Raw genomic sequence first — 26,043 nt, forward strand, 5'->3', positions numbered from 1 at the left:
ATGGAAAAAAATCAATTTAAAAAGTGCTTCCAATTAAAAGGTTTGTTTTCCTGTCCTTTAGAAAACAGTTCATATGAAGATTGCCTTTTGTTCTCCTTACTTTAAAATTCATCAAAATTAAACACCAAGTAAATGTGTATTATGTGCTATGCTAGATTCAAATGAATAAACTTTAAATGGAAAAAAAACTTAGAAAAAAATTTCCATTTATAAAATTAAGTTAAAAATATTTTTATTAAATCTAGTTCAACAGTCTAAGTATTTAATTTTAAAAATTCACAAACTCAGTCTGTCATTCACATATCATTCTAATTTTTTAGTTTTCATCTTTTTAATACTTTTCACTTAAATGTATATAACATCACATTCAGTAAGTAATTCAGAGTATCATAGTCAGCAGAAAAATTAAAATATTTTCCAAAAGTTTACATTGGCAGATTTGAAGACCAGAACGCAGGTCTTGTTCATAGTCAAATACACTTGGCCTTCAATAGCTTCTCAATAATGGTATTTATATTCTCTTTGGTTTCATTGTTAGGATGACAGAAAAAAGTCACTACATCTAGTAAAGTTACAAACCTCACTTTACAGTATTAAGTATGTTTTTGAACATAATTTACAATTTATATGAAAAACCAATTGTATTACATTATGGCTTTCAAAATCAGGAGAATTTTTAAATTTTTTTCCATTATTTTTATAGGATTGGCCAAAACCTTGCATTAGAATTAAACACACACACACACACACACACACACACACACACACACACACACACACACACACACACACACACACACAATGTAATACATCCTGAGTACAAACCACTCCGGGATCACTGCAGAACCCTGAACAAATGACAGATCTAAAACCCTAAAGTTCTTCGCATAGTACCCAACAAGCAGAATATATCAATGAACTCATGATAGGCAAACAAAATCCATCCACAACAGTGAGTTTTAAACGGCAGAGGTCCCAGTTATCAGCATTAGTTGAGGGTAATTTTACCAAATGTGTAGCATGGTCAATGATGATACGTGACATGCCACTCAGTTCTATTTACAGGATAGGGGAAGAGGAGGAATGCAGAAAAAACTTATCTGCCAGCTGCTCCTGGTTCCTCTTTGACTATTTTGACACTAACAAGTATAAAAAAGAGAAAGCTCCTTCAATACCCTTTTCTGCTACTGATATGGCTGTTTTAGATTCAAGAAGCATCTCTGTTTAAGAATGTCACTTATTCAAAGTTAAATTTATTTTAGTAAATGGTAGAACTTTACCTTATATTTAAATGTTATAACTAAAACAAAAAAGTATATTAATTATTATAAGGGTCCAGTGTTCCACCACTAATAATTAAGTAACAATCATTTTATCAATTTATAATCTGTGTTGAAGTTAGTGTTAAATAATCAAAATCAATTTCTACTTAAAAATGTCTTCCCTGAAAAGTTTTATACAAATAAGTTTAATTTTACATGTACTAATTCCAATAGCATTTTTTCAGCTTGGTGATCTATAATTTTAGATCTACACCACTAATATACCCAAGTGATGCGGATGCTGATAGGTCAGGGATCCTACTTTAGAACCACTGATCTAGCTTTGTTTGAATACTTGCAATGATTTTATGACAGATCGATTTTCACTTAGATATTCTCATACAGCACATTAAATGTGGAATCAGAAACTTCCATTTCTTACAATTAATTTTTCTATCTAGAACAGAGAATAATTTGATTCCTTTTTACGCATAGCAGTCACTCAACTATTTGAAGAAAACTCCCTCTTCTTAAACTTGTCCAAAATAAATATCACCAATTACTTTAACTGCAATCACTTTCCACAGTACTCAGGCCTTTTCAGCATTCCGAAGGTTGCCTCCCTAACAACACTATAGTTCATAATGTCCCTCTTAATTATGTGGCACTTACAATTTAACACAATAAAAATTTTAGTTTGAATATCAGAGTGCATATGGTTTACTACATCTCCTAATCAATAACAGTTTTATAACATTAGGTCTTTCAACAACTACATCATAGCACTTCCCAACTGCCAGTCTATGGACTCATACTACCTGATAAAGTTTTCAGTGACTTAGAGTAAATGAAAAAAGAACAGTGTAGTAATTTTTCCGCCAACTTAAAATTATTCACATTAAATAACTCTTTTATTCTGAGTTTATATTCTTCCTAAACATTAGGGGGTGGGATAAATGAAGTGATGGTGATGGAAAATGGTAGTTATTTTTCTAAGTCTTTACATGACAAAATAAAATCTCACATTTCACAATCTCTCTTAAATTATTGGTCTAGTGTTCTAAAATACTCAGGTAAAAAGGTTCATCTGATTCATTCTCTACTACCATCTAGGTAGCCAAGTGCTTAGAATAATTTATATAATTGATTAATTTATGGCAGCAAAGCAAACCTCTCAATGAGCTCCAGCAAATAAAAGGGCTTAAAAGTGCTTCTTAATTAACACAAGCTCCTAAGAGTCCCTAGTTTCCCTTACCCACTTCCCACTTACCTTTATAATCCTAAAAATACTCAAACTCAGCAAACTAGACTACATCAAACTAAGAGAGGGATGGGATGCTACAACCATTTGTTGCAATTAAATTACTAGCCAATAATTTGAACTACAAGTGAACTATACCATCTAGGACAGGAGACAGTAAACTATCGCCCATGGATCAAATCCAGCTCAATGTCTTCTCATGTTTGAGTGAAACATAGCCACATTCACTCATTTACACATTGTCTATGGCTGCTTTTGTGCTACAGTAGCAACAGCGAATAGCTGAAACAGAGACTGTTTGACCTGCAAAACCCAAAATATTTACTATGTGGCCCTTCACCCAAACATTTGCCAACATCTAATCTAGAGTAATGAACTATGTGCTACCAAAGAACAATTTGAGATCTGCAACAATAATCATTAACAAACTCAGGATGCCTACCATCCATATTGAAATATCTAAATATAAACACTAGAATATCTGAATAGTCCTTTATCCTACTCTGTATGAAGATGTGTTGCCCATCCAAGATGAAGCACTTACTTACCTGCTCAGTGAGCTAATCTTTAACATACATTTCTCAAGGACTCACTAGTGGGATAGTGAAGAATCTATGAATATACTGACCTGTGTAATCTAAGGTTAAAAAAAAAAGTTGCTGCAAATAACTCAAAGTAAAAATAAAGAGGAAATTGTTGAGAACTACATAATAATTTCCTCTACATTTTAGATTTCAAATACAAAACATTTTTAAAGGCACTTAAAGTAGGAAAGCTTAAGTTCAACAATTTAGGTAATATCAACCACATTAAATAATGCAAATTAATTTTCTTTTTGTGTTAAAACTTTCATTTACATGTATGTGGAGTTAAAATCAAAAGATAATATTTCTAATCTAATTCAATCATGTATCTTTTTAATATAAGTGACACCAAAATCTCTGAAGAGTCAAGTCACAACATTAAAGTAGGTTGAAACTGGAAAGTGCTTAAGAGATCACCTCCACATTTTACAGATGAGAAAGTTTTGCTACAACATGAAATATTTATAGTGAGCGAATTAATTAGTGGCAGAGGCAGAGCTAGAACCCAACACTCAACTATCAGTTTGGAACTCTTTCTACTTAATAGCTGAGTATGAAAGATGCTTCTATTCTAGGAAAGGGTGGAGTGATGTTGAAATATTCTAGCATTTTAAATGTATAGTAAACATACTCATAAGGCTACTGCCCACTCAACCTAGGCAACCCACTTGTGTTTTTTATTAATTCATCAACTATAAAATTACAGAAGGAAAAAAAAGATTCATTGTAAAGCCACTCTTATTAGAATAATCAAAAGAACAACCAAATATTTGCTTAACAAACTGTCAAAGATTAGAAAAAAATCATAATCGATAGTGGAGGAAGAATAGTATGATGAGTACTCATATATTGCTAATTTGGCACAAACTTTCTGAAGGGTCATTTGGCCATATTTTAAAAAGCCTGAACAGTTCTTAGCATCTAAACCAATTATCCCATTCCCATGAATAATAGTCTAAAGAACTAGTCTAACATAGAGTTCAAATTTCACATACAAAGATGTCCATCCCACTATTATTTATAATTGTGAAATATTAGAAACAATCTAATATCCAAAGAGAGAAACGGGTTCAATTATGGTATATTCATACAATAGAATATTAGGCAGCCATAAAAAAATCACATTTTCAAAGACATGGGGAAGTACTTACGATGTTAAGTTATAAAAAGTAGGGTATACAACTATATGGTCAGTATAATCTCAATATTGTTATTATGCATACACACAAACACATGTACACACTCATACATATAAATAGCATAGACAAAGACCGAAAGGAAATACAAAAAATATTAACAGTGTTATCTCTGGATAGTGAGATTGAAGGTAATTTTTTTCTCTTCTTTATACTTTTCAGTATTTTCTAAATTTTCCATAATAATCATGTATTAGTTTTTATACTCAGAAAACATTAAAAATTCACTCTATAGTCAATTTTGAAATTTTTATAGTCTATATAATAAATAAGGAATAAATATTTATAGCACTCAAAAGTATATCTAAATGATGGGAAATAAATTAGTAATATGTAAGAGTATCATTTCCACACATGTATAAGTGGGCAATTTTGAATCCAAAAGATAGCATTATTTTATCTTAATTCTTGAGTATAGAAAGTTGATATTTAGTAATAAAAAATGCAAATCTTTAAATAAAATTGGTGCAAGGCATCTAAAAATTGTGCTATTCTGGCATAACATTGAAGATATAAACGCTCTCCAATGTAATGTAGATACCCAGTGTTAGATTAAAAATAGGTATAATCTAGTACATGCATGGTGGCCAATAATTAACTAATTGAATTACATTTTTCCCCAAAATGACTAAAATTGGTCTATGCTAAAGAAAGAAATACAACACCATACCATTATTTTAGTTGGAAGAGCCGCACCAAAAATCATGACAAAAAAAATTGTAGAACTGTTAAGAAAATCCAGTGGCTTTTTGTTGTTGGTATCGTTAATGATTTCTTGCTAAAAATTCAAGTAAGAGAGTCAAATTGCTTAAAGCACTAAAAAAGTATAGCAGCAGTGTATGGTCTGCAATGATTTGAAAAACTCCAAGAACACTCTTCAATGTTTCCTCATTTGCAGACTACTGCCTATCAAACACAATCTTTGAAGTAAAGGACTACATCTGTGTTCTTTTACCAATCTCGAATATACAATATAGTAATGACACAAAGTGATGTCACACACAAAAAGGCAAACTGTATGTAATTTTAAAAGCTAACTTTAAAATATGATTCTAATATCTGTGATAAAAAAATCACATAAATATGCAAAATATAAAATACATCCTAACATGTTTTTATATAAGAGCTGAAGTTTACCACTTTTAACATAAAAATTCTGAGATGGAATTAATAAAAAAAAAAAATTTTTCTTATATACCACAGAGCAATAAGTTTAAATCAGACTATTTTGAGTTGTGTAGCCCTTTATTAGCAACTAAAATAGAAGGTATCTGTTGTACAACACGGGTAGTAATTGACTATAACTGGAGATTTATTATATTCTAATACAGATCATTTATAAATGCATTTTCTTTATTAAAAAGCTTCCACCTTTTTTTGTTTGTTTGTGTACAATTTGCAAAACTATTCTGAAAGCGGAATATATGTGCACAAGTCTGCAAAGAGTGCAAATTTAGGAGATGGTAGATGCTTTACAAGTTACTTTCAAAAAGCTGCCACACTGGGCCTTTACACTGCCATCTTTTTTGATCAAAATATTTGATGCCAGCCTTCCTTCCACTGCCCTAAACTATAAAGCATTTTGTAATGAGTTGAAATTAAGGAAGGACTACACCTACTAGAAAAGAAGAGAAGAAAGTTCTATTAGTTTGAGGTTTCAGAATCCCCCCAAACCAGGACCAGCATCTTGGTAAGGGCTGGGCTGGGACCCCGAACAGAGTATGGTATGTGCAGATGGCATCCCTGAGGACTCAGAGCGTCAGTGGACCGTGAGTGCTCCAGCTGCATAACTCACTGAACTGTCTTGCCAGTTTCTACACTGGCTTGACTGGGCATAATTCAAAAAGGAAAAGCTCATATTCATTCCATTCTTCTGGAGCTCTGTGATAGCCTAGAAGAAGAAAAAGCTGGTTATGACAGACATATAAAAAAAATGAGCACTCTTTAAATATGGTGGTGGCTTAACTTTGTCTACTTCACAGTGGAAGCCTAGATCTCGCTCTTTCACGCTTCTCGTCACTTGTTTCTTGGATTTCTTGTAACCTCATGTTAAATAAAAATAAAAGAGAATGCCTTATTTCATTCTCTCACAGAACTTTCCCTAAATATAGCTTCTCGATAAATATCAGGCATCTTTTACCCCTACCTCTCCCTGTAATTAATAAGGCCACTTTAGAAACAAAAACAAACAAAACTCAGAGCATTTTCTCTCTATTATCATTGCCATTTTCTGTCTGACTGGTTAAATTTGACTTGTATATAAATTAGGTTTCAGATCTAAGAGGGACACCAGGATTTTTACTTTAATGGTGTACAGGTTCATCATTTACTTTATGATCCAGTTCAATCATTAGAAAATTAGTATAGCTTAGTCTAGTTTAAATTTCAGAAATTAGTTTTAAGCCCTTAACAGGCTTTTCTTCCAGCCAATCAATACTGCTTAAGAGAAAACTCTTTCAAAATATCCACAATGTACTGTCTTTCAAAGCACATTAAATTAACACTGGACTTCAAGTTCCTACGCTAGACTATTCTAGACCATAGTACCTTCTCCATCATTTCTCTGCCTTTGCAATGAGCCCATTATTACATTCTCCTCCTATTCCTGAGTATATACTTTCCCCTTTCTTAAAGAGGCTTGTATTTTCTTTCAGGAAATCCATACCGTTAGGGGGAAAATTAATGTTATTATCTCTTGAAAGTCCAGCTAACCAAAACTTATGCCTCTTGCCATTCTTTACATAAACATTATTGTGTTTCTTGTAAAGAGAAAAGCATACACATATTATCTGTCTTGCTTTATTAACTTATAAATATCTAAAGTTCAAGAGCAAAATCTTCCACTTATTGTTTGGAGTCTACTAAATAAAACCAAGGGATTAATAAGAACATATCTCTTGAAAGGTTACTTTGGTTTATATTTATAAAGAGCATATTGGAATTGACTGAGAATCTAGAGAAAAATAGGTTTCTGTTCTAAGTAACTTTCTGCATTTAAAACAATGTATTGGCCTGTCTTCTAGTAACAAACAACTTTATTCAAGTAACCAAAATAATGGAAATCAAAATTATCTTAACGGTACTAGAAAGAAAATTGACTACATGTACCTAAAACTAACACTAATAGGCATCACAGATAATAACAATTAAAATATTTTTGAAACATTGTAATATCGAATGTTAAAAATCAAGGCTTCCTTAGGATACTCACATTTAATAACACCCCAATGGGATGTCTTCCACATATAGTATTATGGTATTTCTTCAAGTAATTGCTAAAAGATACAGGGTCTAATTGTTCTATAATACTCATACCCTAAAAAAGAGAGAGAGAAAGGGGGAGGAGGAGAGAGAAAAAATGAAAGAAAAAGAAAAAAAGGACACAATTTATTATTTCCTAGTTACATTTTAAAACTGTTACTTAGAGCTAAACATCATAATTTTTCAATTAAGGGGAAGTAAATAAAATACATTAAATAAACATTGTGAGATACCAAACTCATTCATCAAAGGTAATCTCATTATAGTCAGCTCTCAATAATATATATACACTTTATTAACAGAAAACTTTTAACCCCGTTTTGTTTTCTCTCACCTCCTGGTATGTTTCTACACGACCTTCCCCAGTTGCTACTTAGCTCACAATCCTCAAAACATTTCACAATTTTATATTTTTCTATTTATAAAGGTAAATCTATTGCAAAAATTTTTATACAAAATCTAAAATTAAATTTGATTATGTCTGTTTTTCCCATAGCTATTATATTTCTCCTACCATTGGCATAAATAATCAAGAGCTGATTGTAATTTAACTATTTCCATAACTATATTTAAATATCAACAGTATGCAATGCATTTTAAATTACTGGTAATTATCTAGGTACATGATTTTAAAAAGATACTACAAAGAAAATAATTTACATATTTTAAATTAATTTAAAGCCCATAACAGGTTAATAAAAGCTTAAGCAAAGTTGGTCTTTTATGAACAAGTTAAAAAAGAAAAGCTTTTTATGTCTTTAACACTTTAAACTAGAATGCTTTATTTTCAAGGTTTTAATTCAGAATCAAAGTTTAGGCTACTATTAAAACAACCGCTATGACTTGGACACTTGCTTATACTAAATTCTGTGTTTTGCAAATGCATTCAAATAAAATGTCCATAATAAATTAATATAAAGCAACTTTAACTCATCTGAATCAGGAAAATAAATTAATGATTCTAACTCATTCTTTCAGCAATTACCTTACCTTGTTTTCTTATTCTGGTAAAATACTTTACATTTATATTCAATAAACTGGATTTAATATCCTCTGGGAAAAATGTAAATGGTAGTTTAACTAGGGAATTAACTGATAAACTTTGTGTGGTTTTTAACAAAACAAGCACAGTGTAAAGGCACTTAATCAGATGAACACTTATCTGAAAAATGATAATACTCAGTAGGTGACCCACAAATATTGCAGTGGCAGCATCAAAGTTTAGTTAATAAAGACCCTTTTTCCAGAATACTCAAGTCCTTGATAAACATTATCACATTTTTCTACAAGAAGCTCGGCATATGCATGTATAATCAACTTCCAATTGTGTGCACGTCAATAGTCACTCTCAGACTTATCCACAAGCAGTGTTTAACGCTAAGTTGGTTTGCCAACAAGGAGGCTTCCAGGTCAACTGTCTCCACTGACATTTGGTACAAGCTCAGATAAATATGAACTAACTTAAAAGTTAAACTTGAGATAGACAATTAGCATCACAAGTCTGGTGCAACACAAATCACACAATATATTTCTAAACCAAGTAGTAATACAGAGATGAAGTAACAAATCGCTTCCATAAACGCAGATAATCAAGATATAACTCCCTAAAGATGAAAAAATTGACATATAAAAAAAGTTAAAAGCTTGCCTCTAAATTTCTAATCCTAGGCTCTTTCTCACTGACTACTCTGCTTCATAAAGTATAACAAAAGACATACTAACAATTCCTTAAAAAATCTCACATAACTCCAATTGGTATACATATTGTAAGAGAACTTTTAATGCTCTCGGATGAAGTCTAGGACAGCTTACCTTAAATAGAATTCCACTTATTAATAAGTTATGTTACATTGAGATTCCAATGTACATTCTCAGAGTAAAATTTCAAAGCACATTTTTTAACAAACATCATACTTATATTGACATGGGGAATCAAAGAGAAGGAAACTAATGATCACACTTGAGAAGACGAACTCAAAATTATTGGCTAAGAAATTTCATGTAGAAAGATACAAAATTATAAATGTAGAGAAGATGCCACTAAATAAAGTGTTCAAAATGAATATATGATGGTTAAATTACAACAGGGAAAATAAAAAAATTGAGATGATAGAAGTTAAGGGATTAAATTTAAAATTGTAATTCCCTAAAGTGTGTTATGTACCTAGAAGAATCAATTTCACTGCACTCGATTCTCCACCAAATATGATAGTTAAGACGTATGCATTTTTATAACGGGGGGATAGAAACAAAAATTAAGGCTTTTCTCATGAGTGAACCTCTATAAGTAGAAAATTCATGAAGTACACAAACAATAGCAATAATGATAATAAAACTGCAAAATGGGACATCCATTAATTAATACAGAAGACTGGCAAATATGCTTTGTATATATTTGTTTTGATGCTAACAATTTTGAAATTACTACTACCAAAATTCAAGAAAACGAAAACACAAACTTGACATACTATTGCCAAAATTCCAAGATGATGAAAAAGAAAATGCTTCTCAAATATTCCTAATTAACTTTTCTATTCCTTAAAATACTGGAAGATATGATCAGTGACTCTCAAGTCCAGGCCATGGAAAGCTTGCCTACAGCCTAGTCCATTGAGTACTTGTTCACATGCACCTAATCTACTGTAAAGCGGTGAAGTGGGTCATTGCCCATTCAGCTGAAGATGCAAATCAGACTTTCTAAACACCAAAAGCCTATGCATCATGATCTGGATTTCTGAGGAATTCAGCAGCTTCAGCAAGAAATAATCAGATTGAAAGTTAACTCTCTACCTGGAAAGGGACATGGACAGATAGTACCTATCAATGTGCTGACTCGCCAAGTGATGGGTCAAAATGTGTAATGTCAAATCCCAGAGGCAATTCTAAACAGACACTTTGAACTGACAGAACTGCAAATTCAAGACTCTGATCAAACAACAAAGATTTTCTCTTTTTAAAAAGTTTATATATAATAAAATATTTAATTTAAACTTTATTTCATTTTAAATACTATCACCCAGAAGTAATATCCCTCTAAAGTACCAAACACAAAAGACTAGCAAAACCTTTTTAGAGGTCCTCAAGAAATAAGACCTAGAATGGCGCCTTTTAATTATAAACACATAATTAATTACCATATTATCAAGTCATTAGGATTCATTTTTTTAAGTAAGGATATACTTTTATGTTAGAGATGAGTACACAGGAAGTAAGATGAGAAAAAGAAATAATATTCTGGTTTCTGTAAGAGGTAATGAGATAAAATCATATAGTGAAAAATTTATGGAAAAAAAAATCACCCTAAAGATAGCACTACTAAGAAGTAATGCACTACCTTAAAGATGATATGTAGCTATTTTAAATCACTATCTTAAATAACTAAAGATGATGTTATAAAACTACTAAAGACTATTGGTTCAAGAGAAAGAAGTATGAGTAGAAAAATATGAACAAATATGAACAATTTCACTTTTAAAAGAGGAGGCAGAAGGAAAGAAAAGCAGTTGAAGTTCAAAGTAAATGAAATGACTACTAATAAAAGTGGAAGGAAAAGAATTTCTAAGGATGACGCAATGACATTTCCAGATTCTCAATGTCAAATCATAATTTGCCAATGTCCAATATTGAAACACTGGTCTACATCAAAAGTGATAAAGAAAAAAATAACATACGATCATTAATATACATAAAATATGTGTAAGTATGGCTAATGTTTCAAGTATGTGATCTAAAAAGTTAACAAAAAATCAATGTCTTAAATATGCTCTGTTTTGGTCACTGTCACTACTAAAATTGCAAAGTTCTAGTTACTAAAAAACATGGTCAGTAGTTAATAACATTATGACTTTCAGAATCTACATCTCCTATAACTAGTAACATTTTCCCCCAACTACAATATTTGAAAGATCCAGTTTGTTCTCCTATATATTTTTTCTCTTTATGTATTTATTTTACATAATTAAATTTGCAAGATATTTAAATGCTAGAGATATAAACATTTTCTGTTTTTGTTTTTTGGGGTTTTTTAAAAGATTTTTATTGAGGAATTAGGGGATGAGAACAGCGCTGAGGAATTGGGGAAAGGGGAACAGACAAGTTGCTATCCTTTTGTTCTACAGTCTAGTTGTGGAGGACGTTGCTTCACTGGCCCAAGTTGGCACCATCACTGCACTCTTCCCGGGGGAGGCAGATCAGTCCCCGGCTTCTGGACGGTCACTCACGGTGGCTGCTGGCTACACACAGTAGCCCATGGCAACCCACTGCAGCAGGGGCTGCAGCCTACGCTGTCAACGGCAACTCACAGCAGCCCAGCTCCAGGTCGAGCTGTTGTTCAGCATCTTAGCTGTAGAGGACAGTGTCACTGGCCCTCATATGTGGGATCTGAACCAGGGCACTCTGGCGTCCCAAGCCAGCTCTTAACCAACGCCACTCGGCTGGCCCTAAACATTTTCTAATAAGAACAGCTATTTTTCTTTTTCTTTTGGAACTTAGAAATAATGTCATTTATTTTCTAGCTTTTTAATAACTACATTTAGTAATACTTTTCTGATAACAAAAAAAAGGGACCAAAATTTAATTAACATACTAATTTTGAACAGGTTAAATCTAAAATTTTATACTTAAAAATAATTTCTTTTCAGTATATCAAACTTTCAAAATGCATAATTACTATAATTCAGAATTGCTAACATTTTTGTAATATACAGAGAACCATCATCTTGTATTTGCTCTTAAAGGATTGCACATAAGAACGAAGATATTGGTTCTTGAATGAAATTATTTATAACATAAAATTACACTTAGAAAAGGAATATACAGAGGGACATTCACCATTTGGTTATATAAATCAATTAGGAAAACACATTATGTAAGAATCTGCCTAACTGTAAGTGTACATATATATGTATAAAAACATACATGCATGAGTATATAGAGCTAACCATTCTTATTATTTTAATGCATTTATTCTAACTCCCCAAATTGACTTATAACTTGAATTAACAGCATGCTAATAAAAGAACATTTTGAAATTAAGAGACATTTGAAAATTCTACATATAGAAATGTTTTAATAAATGGACCACAAAAAAGAACTCCAAATGTTATACCAAATATTAAAATCAAGTATATTAATATGAAGCAAATATTCAATATTTATTCAGAAACTGTATTCCAGACTATTAATTTTTAAAGTTATGTTCTGGTAACTTTGGATATCTGAAGCAAAGTAAATCAGATGTAGATTTAGAAGTCAACCTACAGCTCACTGGTTCTACTCATATTTTTAAACAAAAATTTCTAGTTTTAAAGACTTAGAAACTAGCAGAAAAAGCAACAATTTCAGGAGAAGTTATGAGAACTATGCCAATGGGTAATGTTACTCTTTTTGCCTGCCTCAAAGTAAGAAACCAAGGTTTAGCTAACTGATCATATACATCAAGAGAAACAAATAAAGCTAGTACTCTTAATATAAATTAACAATCAACATAGTAGAAAGGCTAAAAGAATTGTTAAGTATGGATGTTTATATATAACACATACACAGAACAACAAAGACTATTAAAGTATTTAAATGCGACCACAATTCTAAAGAGTTCCAAATGGTGTTGTTATGTTCACTCACTTCAGAGCACCAGGTAAGCCAATGTTTTTTGGAGAAACATCTGCGTGCTAAAAACACCACTGATTTACAAATTCTTACATTTGCAAAATTAAATGTTGTCTAATTGAAGTTCACAAATGATTTAAAGAGTTGAATAGAAAACAAGGGAAGAGATGATGAATAGGAAATTTTGTTCTGCTTCAACAGATCAGAGGCCATAGTGGGCCAGTTCACATTTACCTACGAAGCTAATTTAGAAATGACAATGTTGGGACTCTTTCCATACTACTGAAAGGGGATCTCCAGGGGCGGGTATGAGCAAGTCTATTTTGAAAAATTTCCACAAATTATTTCAGCTGTAAAAACAGGGCTGATGATTACTAGAGTAGACAATCTCGTCTCTGCCCTGGCTTTAATTACCGCCTAGCCTCTCTCCCTAAACTGTGGCCAATGCCCGTTGTTACTTTCCTCCTCTGCCCTGCTGTAGAACCTCTTCTCTTCAACAGCCAGAGTAACCTTTAAAGGAACGTAAATTGTATCATCTCACTTCCCATTGCACTGACATAATTTTGTCCCTGAAATATAAAGCCCTTCATTATCTGATCCATGCCTACCTCTTTAATCACGGCTTGTACCATTCCTACCCTCATCTGCGGGACTCCTGCTACACTGGCCTTTTCTTTTCTTCTAACACACCAGACTCTTTTCCATCTTAAGGTCTTTATATTGGCAGTTCCTTTCGGTCTAGAATGCTCTTCCCTCTGATCTTTACTTCGTTTATGCTCTTTCTTATCACTTATATCGCAACTTAATGTTCCTCCTCAGGGAAGTCTTTCTCCAATCACCCTCAAATCATTCACTATCTCAAAAACCCTTTTAATCTTTTCTATATAGCACACATCACTATTAGAAATCAACTTACACACAGCCTTACTTTTTTTAAAACAATGTGTATCTCCTTCCTATAAGAATAAAATTCCTGAGTTCAAGTCTGCTTGTTTACTGCCATATCTCCACCAGTGCCTAGGATTGTAAATGCACTCAAACATAAGTTGCAAGATGAAAATCCAAATGCCTACTTGACTGACATCTCCATTTGGATGTGTTCAGGACTAACGCATATATAACATATCGTTAATAGGGTTTATGACCTTCCTGCCTCCTAAAACATCTGGTGCTATCTTCTTGTGCTTCTGACCTAAGTGAAGAGCAACACCGAACTTGAAGCATAAGCCAGATATTTAGGAGCCATCCTTCATCCTTCCTTCGCCACCAAGTATACTTGATCTCCAACTCCTGTCATAAATTTGTCTTTTAAATATACTGAATACATCCACGCTGCCCTCTCTTCCACCATCACCATCCACTGTCCAAATTACCACTTCTCACCTGACTTACCCAACTAGTTTCTCATTTCTCCTCTGGCTTCCCTCCAACCAATTTGCTACGCTGCAGCAATCAAATACAATCTGATTGAATCACTTTCCTATTTAATATCCTTTAAATAGCCTGTTCTAGATTCTTTAGCTTCATTTCTCACCATTCCCCCATCTATTCATCCAGCAGTTCATTCAACAAAGTACTAAAAAGCAAAATAAAGTAGGATAAGGTCATAGAACAACTGTTCACCATAGAAGCATAATGAAAAATTATGGGCACATTTTTGGGTTGTCCCAATAATTAAAGGGGCTATTGGGGAATTTAGCGAGTGGAGTCCAGGGATGCTGACTGTCTGCAACATAGGACAGTCCCACACACAAAGAACTGTTCTCATCCCATGACACTTTTACATGTTCATGAAGAGGGAAAACCTGCTTGTAATTATATATACCTAAATCCATTTTACATACAAATAAGAAGTTTTGCATGACTTTAATATACAGATTTCCCAGGAAAGGAACTTTCTCGCAAAGAAACACTGTATACTTTGTTTAGTTTACAACTTTACTAAGAATCGATCACCATTTTGGAAAATCAAGACACCCAGCAATGCTACTTAGTAATGTGAGTCAAATACAAAATAACTATACAGTTTGCATTTGTAGCTGTTACGTTAATGATACTATGTGTGCAAGCATGTAACTACTTCACTGTGTCTTCTAATAGAGTTGTGCTTGGGTATTTACATTACTAAATATATATTATTTTCCTTTTATTTCCTTCTCATATTACATTAGGACATTCATTTAATGGATCTATGAAGATTATATTCACTAATTCATTCATTTGAAAAATATTTATTAAGCACCTACTTATGTTCTAATCACTATTCTAAGTACTCTGGATACATCAGTGAACAAAACAAATACCCTAACAAAACTGTAATAAATATGTAAAATATTTAATTTGTTAGAAGAAAAAGTAGAGCGTTTCAAGGTAAAGTGTATTGGGAAACGCTGAAAGTGTGGAGCGTGTAAGATGCAAAATTTAATGGGGTGGTCAGCAGGCCTTATTGGGAAGGTGGAAGGTGAGCCAAGCCATAAGGTAAGTGAGACAGTCAGGGCAAAAGCCTTAAGTTAAGCATATATATGGCATTATCGAGGAACAGTAAGGAAATCAGTGTGTCTACACTACCTCCTACGTATTTCTTACATCTCTATGTTTAATAACTTCATTCTAAGTCTGTTTGAAGACTAGACTGTCAGTTCTATGAAGTCAGAGACCATGTTTTCTCTTCTTGATATTGTCAATACTTCACACAAGATCAGAAACACAGTAGATAACCATTAACCATTTGCTATCTGAAAAAAATAAGTGATGAAAAAACCAGAAAAGTGTTCTTAGGTAACTGATAACTAAACTTCAGGAAAATAAGAAGTAGAAGTGAGAAAAGAATTAAATGACGACATAATAAAGCCAAAAGAAAAGTGAGTAAATTAAAATCCAGACAAAATTCCAAAGATAAAAGTGTTAAGCCATAATTAGATTTAAAGTAACAAGATAAATTTAAATTCTCCTAAGTAACTAAATTTGCATTCATTCTATTTGGTTTTTAATAAAATATACTATGTGATATAATCTACCTATAGTTTCAGATCCAGATTCCTTACTAAAATGTTTTATCTTCTATAGACTGAGTGTTCCTATACAAAAACATATGCATAAAGCTTTTCGCACAGTGGTAAAGTTGATTTTAACAGATCACAGACTTAAAGGCTCACAGAATTTAAAGACAATCTAGAGACCATCTACTCCAAGTCTCTCATCTTACAGATGACAAATCGAGGACTAGAGAATTGAAATGATTTGTGAAAGGTCAGAGCAAGTTAATGATATATCTGCTAGGTTTAACATTCCATTCTATTTATGAGTAGATACCAAAATGATTTATATGGCTTTTTAAATATTAAAAGAAGTTTTATGACTACCATACTACTTCAAAGAAAATGACAAGATCAATGTCTACTGTATTCCTGGGTTAGATAAGAATAAAATATTTTAAAATTCCATATTTAAAACAACGAATTGAAATTCCATTTAAGAAAAATCTAAATGGCCAAAAATAGAATTAAATAATAAAAACTAAAAATTTGCTCTGGTTGTTTCTACTTAACAGTAAGTAATGGCAGTAGTATCCTGTTGTAGTAACACACTCCCCCAAACAGTATCTAAAAGCTGTATCTAACTATTCTTAAGTAGTCTCATTAATCAAATAAAATTAAGATGAAGGAAATTTCTACTAATTGAACAGGGATTATTTTTATAATCGATAATCATATGATTACAAACGATATTTTGTACATTTAGTTGAAGAGGAGGGAAAGAATTATTAGTCCATTGTATATTTCAACATATTAAGTCTTGAATCACTAATCTGAAATTAAACAAAAAAACCTTAGAGCATTAAAACCCCACACCTGAAAGACTTACCATTTTATCTAGATGTTCAATGGATCTATAAATCTCCCCCTGGGATTCATCATAGTAACTGTAACGGAACCTTTGACCTTGAAACAAATATCATGTACAAAATAAAATAGGGAAAAATTAGAAGCTAAAAAGAAAGCAAGCGCTTACCAAATAATTTCAGTTCTCATGGAAGGCAAGGCACAGCTTAAGCCTCTGAGAGAATCATTCCCAAGAGCCCTTGTACATGAAAATAAAAGGCATATTTGGGAAGGTAATAAAGAAATGATATGTCACCAGTGCTTTATACTTATGATGTTAAAAACTATTTCAAATTGTAAAACCTTAAAGTCATGAGCAATACAAAAGACTAAGGAAACAAAACAGCTTAAAAGTTAGAAGCATTGTTAAACATATTATATCAGTCTATAATGGAGAGTAAACCCAAAGAATACGATGTAAGAAAATCTGGTTTAAGGAAACTGTCTCAATGTAACAAATCAATGAAAGTTTAGCTTTTGTTGTACAAATGCAAAGATTTGATCTCTATTACAGAAAAAAAAAAGTGTAGATCAAAGATACATGTGGCTTCTGTGATTTTTATGACCTCAAAAATTTTTATCTCATCTTTACAAAACTTTCTACTTGGAAAAGGATCAATACAAGTGCCTTAAAATGGGATTCACAAAAGATAAATAGTCCTACTCTGACAATAAAATCTCAATAAGGATACAAGCACAGAACATTCAATGTTTAGCTGTTCTCCAAAGAATAGAGAGGGTAAAATGGAAGAAGCTCAAAAAGAAGACAGAAAACAAAAGATTCAGACACTAAATTTTGCTTCCTACTATAGTCATAGGAAAACCAATAAACATATTCATAACTCATTGTGGATTGTTATTAAACTGATTATGTTGCATTTCAGATACATCTAAACTTTTCTTTCAGCAATGCCTCTTTAGTTCCAAGAACTCACTACTTTTACATTTCCTTATTTAAAAAACTTCACCAAAATGCTTTTCTAAACGTATTATAGTACACCAATCATATATGCACTATGTGTCTTCTGCTTCATATACACTTCACATATCCAATTATTATCCTGACACCTCAGAAGATGGGTTTCTTTGGCTGGATAATCACAATGTTTAGGTTTTCTGTTTATCTTACTAAAAAGTATCACCTTATAAATAAGAAGCAGTGCAAAATTATAAAACTCTTTTGATGTCTTTTTGGAAAAGCCACACATCACAGTTCTTAACACTTCATTTACTTGTTCATAATTATCATCTATGTTGGTCACCCTTCTACAATATACATATTTCCTTAACTGTCATATTTTAACTTTTCACATACACTACTATGTACAATTACTCAATGTGGAAGTTCTTATTCCCCCCGCCCCAAGAGCCATTATTTAATCAATATTGCAATGTATAATTCATGATATCCTAGAATCAAGCAATATAGTTCTGAGACAACTATCTGCTTTCTGAATATAAATACCTTTTTTGGTAAATACTGAGATCCAATACAGTCCTTGCAGTAAAAACATTCTTAAACAGTGACAATTCATCACTCAGTGCCCCTATATTAAATAATTCATCAGACATTTCTTTCAAAATTTAGGGTTAGGTATAGATTTGTTTGTCTTTAAAGAATTTATGTACTTACTCCTACCTAATAATGAGAACTATATAATTGACCCCAGTTTTCCTATTAGCCTGGTGACTGTCAGAAGGCTCAAAGCCAAATCTAAAGTCTGTCACAATTTACTAATTCAAATCATTGGTATTAATTTCTACTTCAAATTCAAAGTTCTTCTCATAAAACTGCCCAAAATCTTTGAATGAACAATTAATGAATTATCCTAGATAAGAAAATTCTGACTCAATATCAATGTAATAAGAGTAATATTCTTGGAAGAAATCAAGATAAATATTCTTTGAACCTGAACTGCATCAGACATATATGAATGCATTCCCTTTTTCTTCCTTTGGGAGATAGTTGTTAGTTTTAGCTGTCAATAATCCCTGTGACTAGAACGTAACTGTCTTTTCTGAAGACTGCTACTATCGGGTGCAGAGAAAACTGTATGTACTTTGTGACTGTCATTTGTTATTCAGAAGTCTTTTTTGCTTATTTCCAAGTTCAGAGCTGCTGTTTCAAATGACTGCTTTAATCCTAAGTGAAAAGTGTAATTGTTTTAAAATGCTGTCTTGTTCATATGGATCATTTTCAATGTAAATCTCACTTAAAAACTACTTTTGAAGTAAGAGAAAAGTATACAGAATGTCTGAAATTTTAAAAGACTAAATCGACATGTGATTTAATAAGATAAAGCACATAGAAAGTCAATGAGCCAGGGTTTAATATTTTGCCAACTATTTTTTGCTACTCTCTAGTAGCTACCTTGCATTTAGTAGCTAAGGAACAGAGTAGAAATATTTGATGAGCACTAAAGAATCTATCATTAAGCTAAATCACACTACATACAGCTTACACTGAAAAAAATCTCACTTATAATAGCTCAAACTGTCTCACAATCATTTTTTTAATTGCACAAATATTTAAATTACCTGAGTAATTCATTCTAATCAACATACATACAGAAAGCATCTAATCTGAAGTAAATAACTGTCACCATCTTAGCCGTATGTATGTATGTGTAGATGTATGTATGTGTGTGCCTACATGCGCTTAAACACACACACTTTAGTTAAGCACCACTTGGAATTTGAGTTCAAAAGATCTTTTTTTGTTTCTAATTACTAAAAAAAATAAGTTTTTCAAGATTTTATTTAATAAGGAATAAAAGAAATGCCAACTCTAGCACCATACTCTGATCATAAATGCCCCTTTAAATATTTATTGTTGATTTAAAATATATTGATTTCATGTACCTCATGAGCAGACATGTTTTATTTGACAATATTTCTAACATTCAATAAAGCTTATGTGCCCAAACTGAACTAACACACCTGAGAACTGGACTTGTGTACTTTATTATAAGTATGAATAAAACATATCGCATAGTAAGAGAAAATTACTTACCTGAAACTTATCCTTTCAGAAGGTACACTGGGAAAATGGATTCTTTGAGCCCCTGTTTCAACTCCAAGTATGAGCTTTCTAGCTTTAAGAGCCATTGACACTGCCCCTAGGGACAGCACAAGCTTTGGAACTCCCCTAGTGAGTATGTCAGAAGTTTCTTCAGGTGCCTTCCCTCAGTTCTTTTCAAATTCAAAAGATGAGAGGAAAAATAACCCAAGAAAAAAATCCTGTAAAGCAGAAACCTTACTCTTTGAGGGAAGGAGGGTAGCTCATTTGTGAATCCATTCCAGAGCACGCTTTCTGAGAAAAAGAAATACAGGTAAGTAATTTTCCCATCTCCAAAGGTGACTGGTGATTAATGAGTGGATTCACAGAGTGTGGAGAATAAGCTCCAGGAATGTCTTTTTAACACACAACAATCAACTAATGAGGACAAACATAACAATGAATGGTACAAGAACCAACACTATTTTTTAAGTATCTCAAAAAAAAAAGTAAAAAAAAGTATTAAATACCTCAACATTAATCTACATACTGGATTGCAGAAATGAACAATAAGCTTGGAAAGTTGATCTATAAAGCCCCCAAAAGATCAGTCAATAAGACAGACTTTCAGATATATGTCTGGTAAAAACTGTTAAACATTCACTTAATCACTTTATGTCTATATATTAAAATGTTTTCAAATACTTTAGAAACCTGACAACAACCTGTGAGATAGATTATGAGGCCATTCTATATTAAAAGCCTACACTGGGGACATTCACAATTGAAATCACTATCAAAGAAAAAAATTAATTTCATAAAAGAAATATTATCTAAGTAGCACCAAATGAGGTAATCTTTTTTTTTTTTTTTAGCTGAGCCATCCTGCCAACCTGTTGGCAGCTCAGCAACAGCTCAACTCAGGCGGGGAATCGAACCCTGTTGCTCAGAGTTCAAACTCTTGAGTGAGCTCAACCAACTGAGCCATTCAGTAGGCCCCTAAGGTAATCATTTTTATAAGCAAAGACTTCATTCTGCAGTCTTAGTTACAAAAGTATTAGACTTCTCTCAAACTTGCAAAAGATCAAAAACCTAAATATGTGAAATCAGAATGTATTAATATTTGAGAAGACAAATATCAAAGCTAGGATAAGACATATTTCAGGAATTAGCTAACTTACACTCAATTTAAGTATTTAGAAAATAGGAATACTCTCAAACCCAAGACACTAACAGCAGAAAGGAAGAAAAGTATGCATGAATAATCACTTGTCAATATATATTAAACAAAAAATCTGAATAAAGATACATATTTCATAAATATTTAGGGGAATACCACTTTTAATAGGTGGCACATACTTATAAAAAAAGACGTTATATAAACCTAGACAAATGTTAAGTTTATAGATAAAAATCCAAAATTGCTGAAGTGACAATAGTAAAATTTATTCATATTTTAACAAAATAATGTAATTTATCACTAACAATTACCAAGTAAATTTATGGAAATTGATTTGTACTTAAAACCACCATAAAACAAAAAATAAAAGCATGAATCCACTTTTAAAGAATCAAGTTCTGTTAGATTCAGTTTCACTTAGAAACTTCTTAAAAGTTAACTGAAAATGATGTTAATAAAAGCTGTTAATCTAAATTTGGAATGTAAATTTAAAAGAGGTCAGTAAAACACAAATATTAACAGTAAATATGGAGAAAAGCAAAAATGAAACTTAGGGAACTAGAATGAAAATTCTACTATTAAGAAAAACTAAATTAGGTCCGGACAAAATTCTCTCACATGGAGCCATCCTATGGGATGTGGAACTTGATAAGTATACAAAGTGTGGGGACATTACTTAACCATGGTAAAAAAAAATCAAATACTAGCAGCAAATGTCCTTTCACTTATGCTACTCCTTCCTGATTATAACAGGAAGGATGAAAAGAGGTGGGAGCATTATAAGTGTTACCAGGGAAACATCATCCTTTTGGGCTAAGTAATGATAAAAGGCAGGAATTGAAATGCAGGGTTTTGGTTTTTGGTTTTTTTGGGGGGAGGGGGGTCGGGATTCAAATGAGGAGAAGTGGGGAAGGAAGAAGGGCATAATAGACTCTAGATTCCCAACTTGCCCTTAGCTTTCTAACCCAAAAAGAAAACTTGCGAGTATTTTAGTCTTTCTACTTTTTATCTCTGGAATATCTCTTTCAAGTCTAAATAAAAACTAAATGGGATCTGCAAGATGAACATCTTTAAAGCAAAATACACTTAAAAGAAAAAAAGAAAGTCATCTGTGTGATGGACATTGCCTAACAAGTAAGGTCAACAAGGCAAAATCCTTCCAACTACATATGGGTATCCCAAGTGTTTCTATCACTTAAGTTTCTCTATTTTTCACAGAAGCTGGGCAATCTATAAAGAGAAGCAACGACTAGAAATGAAAAATGTCATCACTGACAATACTCTAATGTATTATTCAACAAAAACCAAAAAAATCCCACTGTATACATCTGAGTAATTTGTCAACTGTACCTAATCAGTCAAGTGATTTTTCTTCAAAAACCAGCTATTTAGAAATGTGGAGTGTGTTAAGAGCCTAACTCAATGAAACTTTTAAGGTCTCTGAATAATTAAGGAACTGAATCCTTCCTATAAGATGGTTGAGAAGTCAGTGCTATCATTGCCTCGGTATGGCAAAATCTGTATTGTATCTTTCAAAAAAAATGTAAGAAGAAACCACTAAGTACTACCTTCATGAGAAAAGGCTAGATTTTGGAGATCGGAATACAGCATTCATTAATTTAGGAAAGATCACTAATGCCACTAAAGCATGAATTTGAAAAATTCATGCTTAATTTCTAAGTAAAGAGAGTTTAACCCATAGGCAGCCAATGATTCATATTACTTCAATAGGCATGTAAAATAGAAAATAAATCTTACAAGAATAACAGTTGCTATTATGATTGTAGAAAGAAGACTTCCAATTTTGGAATAGTATTCATGCAACACTTTCAACTTACCCCAAACCTCCACCAAATTTCCTAATAAGAATTATTACAGTGCTTTCTATAAGTACAAAGTAAGCACTTAATGAATATTGTTAGTGAGAGTGACACTAAAATAATAAATAGTTTAAAAAGTTCTATTACTTAACCATCAAACATAAATATGTTTTAGTTTCTGGATAATTCCCATAGCTAACATTTATCAACATTTATCAAAGATAACATTTATCTTTGGAAATTTTGAGTTTTTTTGTAATTATCACCACAAACTTCTATTATCTTACAATTTAAATACCAAAATTTTCAAGAAATCAGGAGAGCAAATGACCTAAATAATTTTCTGAGAATCTACATAGAATGTAAAACAAAATTCACTTTCTCTCTCAACATTGTACTTAAATATAGTAGTGGACTAGGGTTTGTTTACTTTAGAATTCATTAATGAGGTATAAAGGATGACTCCACAGAAAAGAGCAAGAATATTAAGGTGTCCACTAACGTTCTCTGTGGATTTATGCTGTGCTTGCACATGGTGCCGACCTACAGGGAAAGCCTCGACTCTGAAGCATAGTATCAAGAGAACCAATTATTTAAATCGGTGATTTAAAGTCATTCATAAGAGCCTTAAAAGTGAAGAGGGAGGAGGCAGCACATGCTTCAAGAATTTTTAATTTCTAAAACATTATTACCAAGGAAGATTCACACAATACTAAGAAAAATAGTCTTTTTTTTCCCAATATGAGACACCTTAGTTTTTAAGATCAACTATTACTAAACTTCAGAATTTCCAAGAAAAGAACTCTTGTTAAGCATCGACCTAGCCCTCAGATCTAAGTAATATACTATATTCATAAAAAATAACTTCTGCCAAAGGTAGCAAACCAACTAACCAACAGAACTATTATTAAAGAACCCTGAGAGCCTCTTCGGAAGTTTGGCAAGATAAGAGAGCTTACTGCATACTCTAAGCCAAGGCTTTAAATCTCAGCACCACTGACATTTTAGGCAGGATAATTCTCTGATGTGGGGGCTTTCCTGTGCAGTATAGGATGTTTATCTAGCCGCTTCCTTGGACTCTATTCACTAGATGCCAACAGCATCCCCACCTCCCATCCTACCTCTACTGCAATAATCAAAAATGTCTCCAGGCCTTTTCAAACGCCCCCCTGAGAGGATAATCAGCCCAAGCAGAGAAATAAGTGCCTTTAACAAAAATATTTATCTGTACCATTAGGGAATATGGATCTCAGGGCCACTCACAGCACGACTTAAAAGAAGAAAATACCAGCCTAAATAGTCAGATAAATGTTGAATCAACTCTGGCAATCAATGGGTAAGATGTGAAAAGCCAGGGCTCCCTATATCTCACTGAGGATGTTTTTCTGGCCATTCTAGCACTCATATCATAAAATTTATGGATTTGTGTCTTATGTTTTCTCTATAATCAAGGAAATAATTGAAGGATGAACAGATATTGGCATCCTTAAACCAATGAATACATGAGCCAAAGAGATGTCCTAAAAGGAATATGATTCAGAAATGTTCCAGAACCATATATGACAGCCAATTTTACTCAAAGAATTTGAAAAACAAAATTTACTAAAAAAGACATCCACCAATGCCTCACTTCCTTTGTGATCTATTCACTGTGAAGCTTCCTTCTTCTTTTAATTCACAATAACAGAAATCATTTAGGAGTCCTTATGAACCTTATAAACCATTGCCAACAAAGACTACAGTGCTAACAGCCAACATGTTACAATCTTTGGAGGGTAGCTCTAAATTGATGGCAACTATGGGCAAAAATTAAGTACCAAAGGAAAAAAGGAAAGAAAAAAGACTACAAAACAGGAAGTATGGAAAAGGACTGTTATAGCACACAGTGTGCTTCTATGTTCTAAAGAAGAAAATCTGTTTTATCCACCAAAAAAACAACTTCAGGGAATCTACCACACAACTCTACCTGGAAATGGGGTTAAAAGATCTTAACTCCCACTAACGTAAGTGTCTTAAGCAAGGATGCCCTCACAGTGTGAATCCAATTATACCAGTCGCCTTTGGAAATGTATCCATAATCCACTATTATAATCTGATCCTTTTTAAATGGCTAAAAGACCTTTTTATTCATTTAACATTGCTGCTAAAAGTAAAACTTTCCAAGGAAAGTAATAAAGAACTGAAAAACAGAGCTTAGAATGAAAAGATACCTTTAACCACAGTATATAATAGCTACCATGATATGTTAAAATCTAGAACTTACCCCAATGGCAGAAATCAGAAGAAACCACAAAGAGATTACTAGGATCCGCTAGATATTTACTGAAGAGTTTTCCGAATTCCTGTTCTTTTGACTCACTCAGAGCTCCAACCAGTACAGGAATAATGGTAAACTCATCCTTATGGCTTAAAAAAAAAGAAAAAAAAAGTCACTTAAGAAGTATAAAAGTAGTTTTCAATGTGTTTGTACTAAAAAGTGGAGCATTTATTAATAGTGGTAAGGATAATACACATGATGTTGAATTCTTAAAATCTATAAAAAAAGTTTAAAGAAGATAAAGAAGACCATTTAAAAATATGAGAGGTACAGAATACTCAAATATCTATTTAAATTACAGAAATATACAATACTTCTTTAGGTAAACAAAGCTATTTTACTACCAGGTATAATAATATCCTCAAATATAAAAATAAGCCCATCAGACCATCACCAAGTCTTCTGAATTACCCACCAACGCTACAATCATCTGCCCAATCGTTCTGCAATTTTAAAAGAACATTAAACTCTTCCTCAGCCATTTAAATTCTATCCTTTTTATAATACCACCATTTCTGGCACTTGTTCTATAAACCTGCCAACTGAGACCTACAACACTTAATATTGGCTTCCATAAGATTCACCAACTTTCACCTACACTAATAAACAGATACAGGACATTCTCAAGATACAACTCAAATTTCACTGGCATCTAGGGCGAGCATAGAATTCAAGG

General features: G+C 32.4%; 1 protein-coding gene across 1 annotated transcript in view; it reads right to left on the minus strand.

Moving 5' to 3' along the window:
* Positions 1-215: 215 nt before the first annotated feature.
* Positions 216-26,043, minus strand: part of MEMO1 (mediator of cell motility 1) — a 66,154-nt gene continuing 40,326 nt past the window's right edge. The window contains exons 5-7 of the mRNA XM_019653817.1: positions 17,036-17,112; positions 7,515-7,619; positions 216-6,194 (exon numbers count right to left, since the gene is read on the minus strand). Of these exons, the coding sequence (XP_019509362.1) occupies positions 6,063-6,194; positions 7,515-7,619; positions 17,036-17,112 (314 nt within the window). The 3' untranslated portion in view covers positions 216-6,062. The remainder of the gene's footprint in view (positions 6,195-7,514; positions 7,620-17,035; positions 17,113-26,043) is intronic.

Source organism: Hipposideros armiger, unplaced genomic scaffold (genome assembly GCF_001890085.2).
Source record: "Hipposideros armiger isolate ML-2016 unplaced genomic scaffold, ASM189008v1 scaffold_207, whole genome shotgun sequence".
Classification (NCBI taxonomy): Eukaryota; Metazoa; Chordata; class Mammalia; order Chiroptera; family Hipposideridae; genus Hipposideros; species Hipposideros armiger.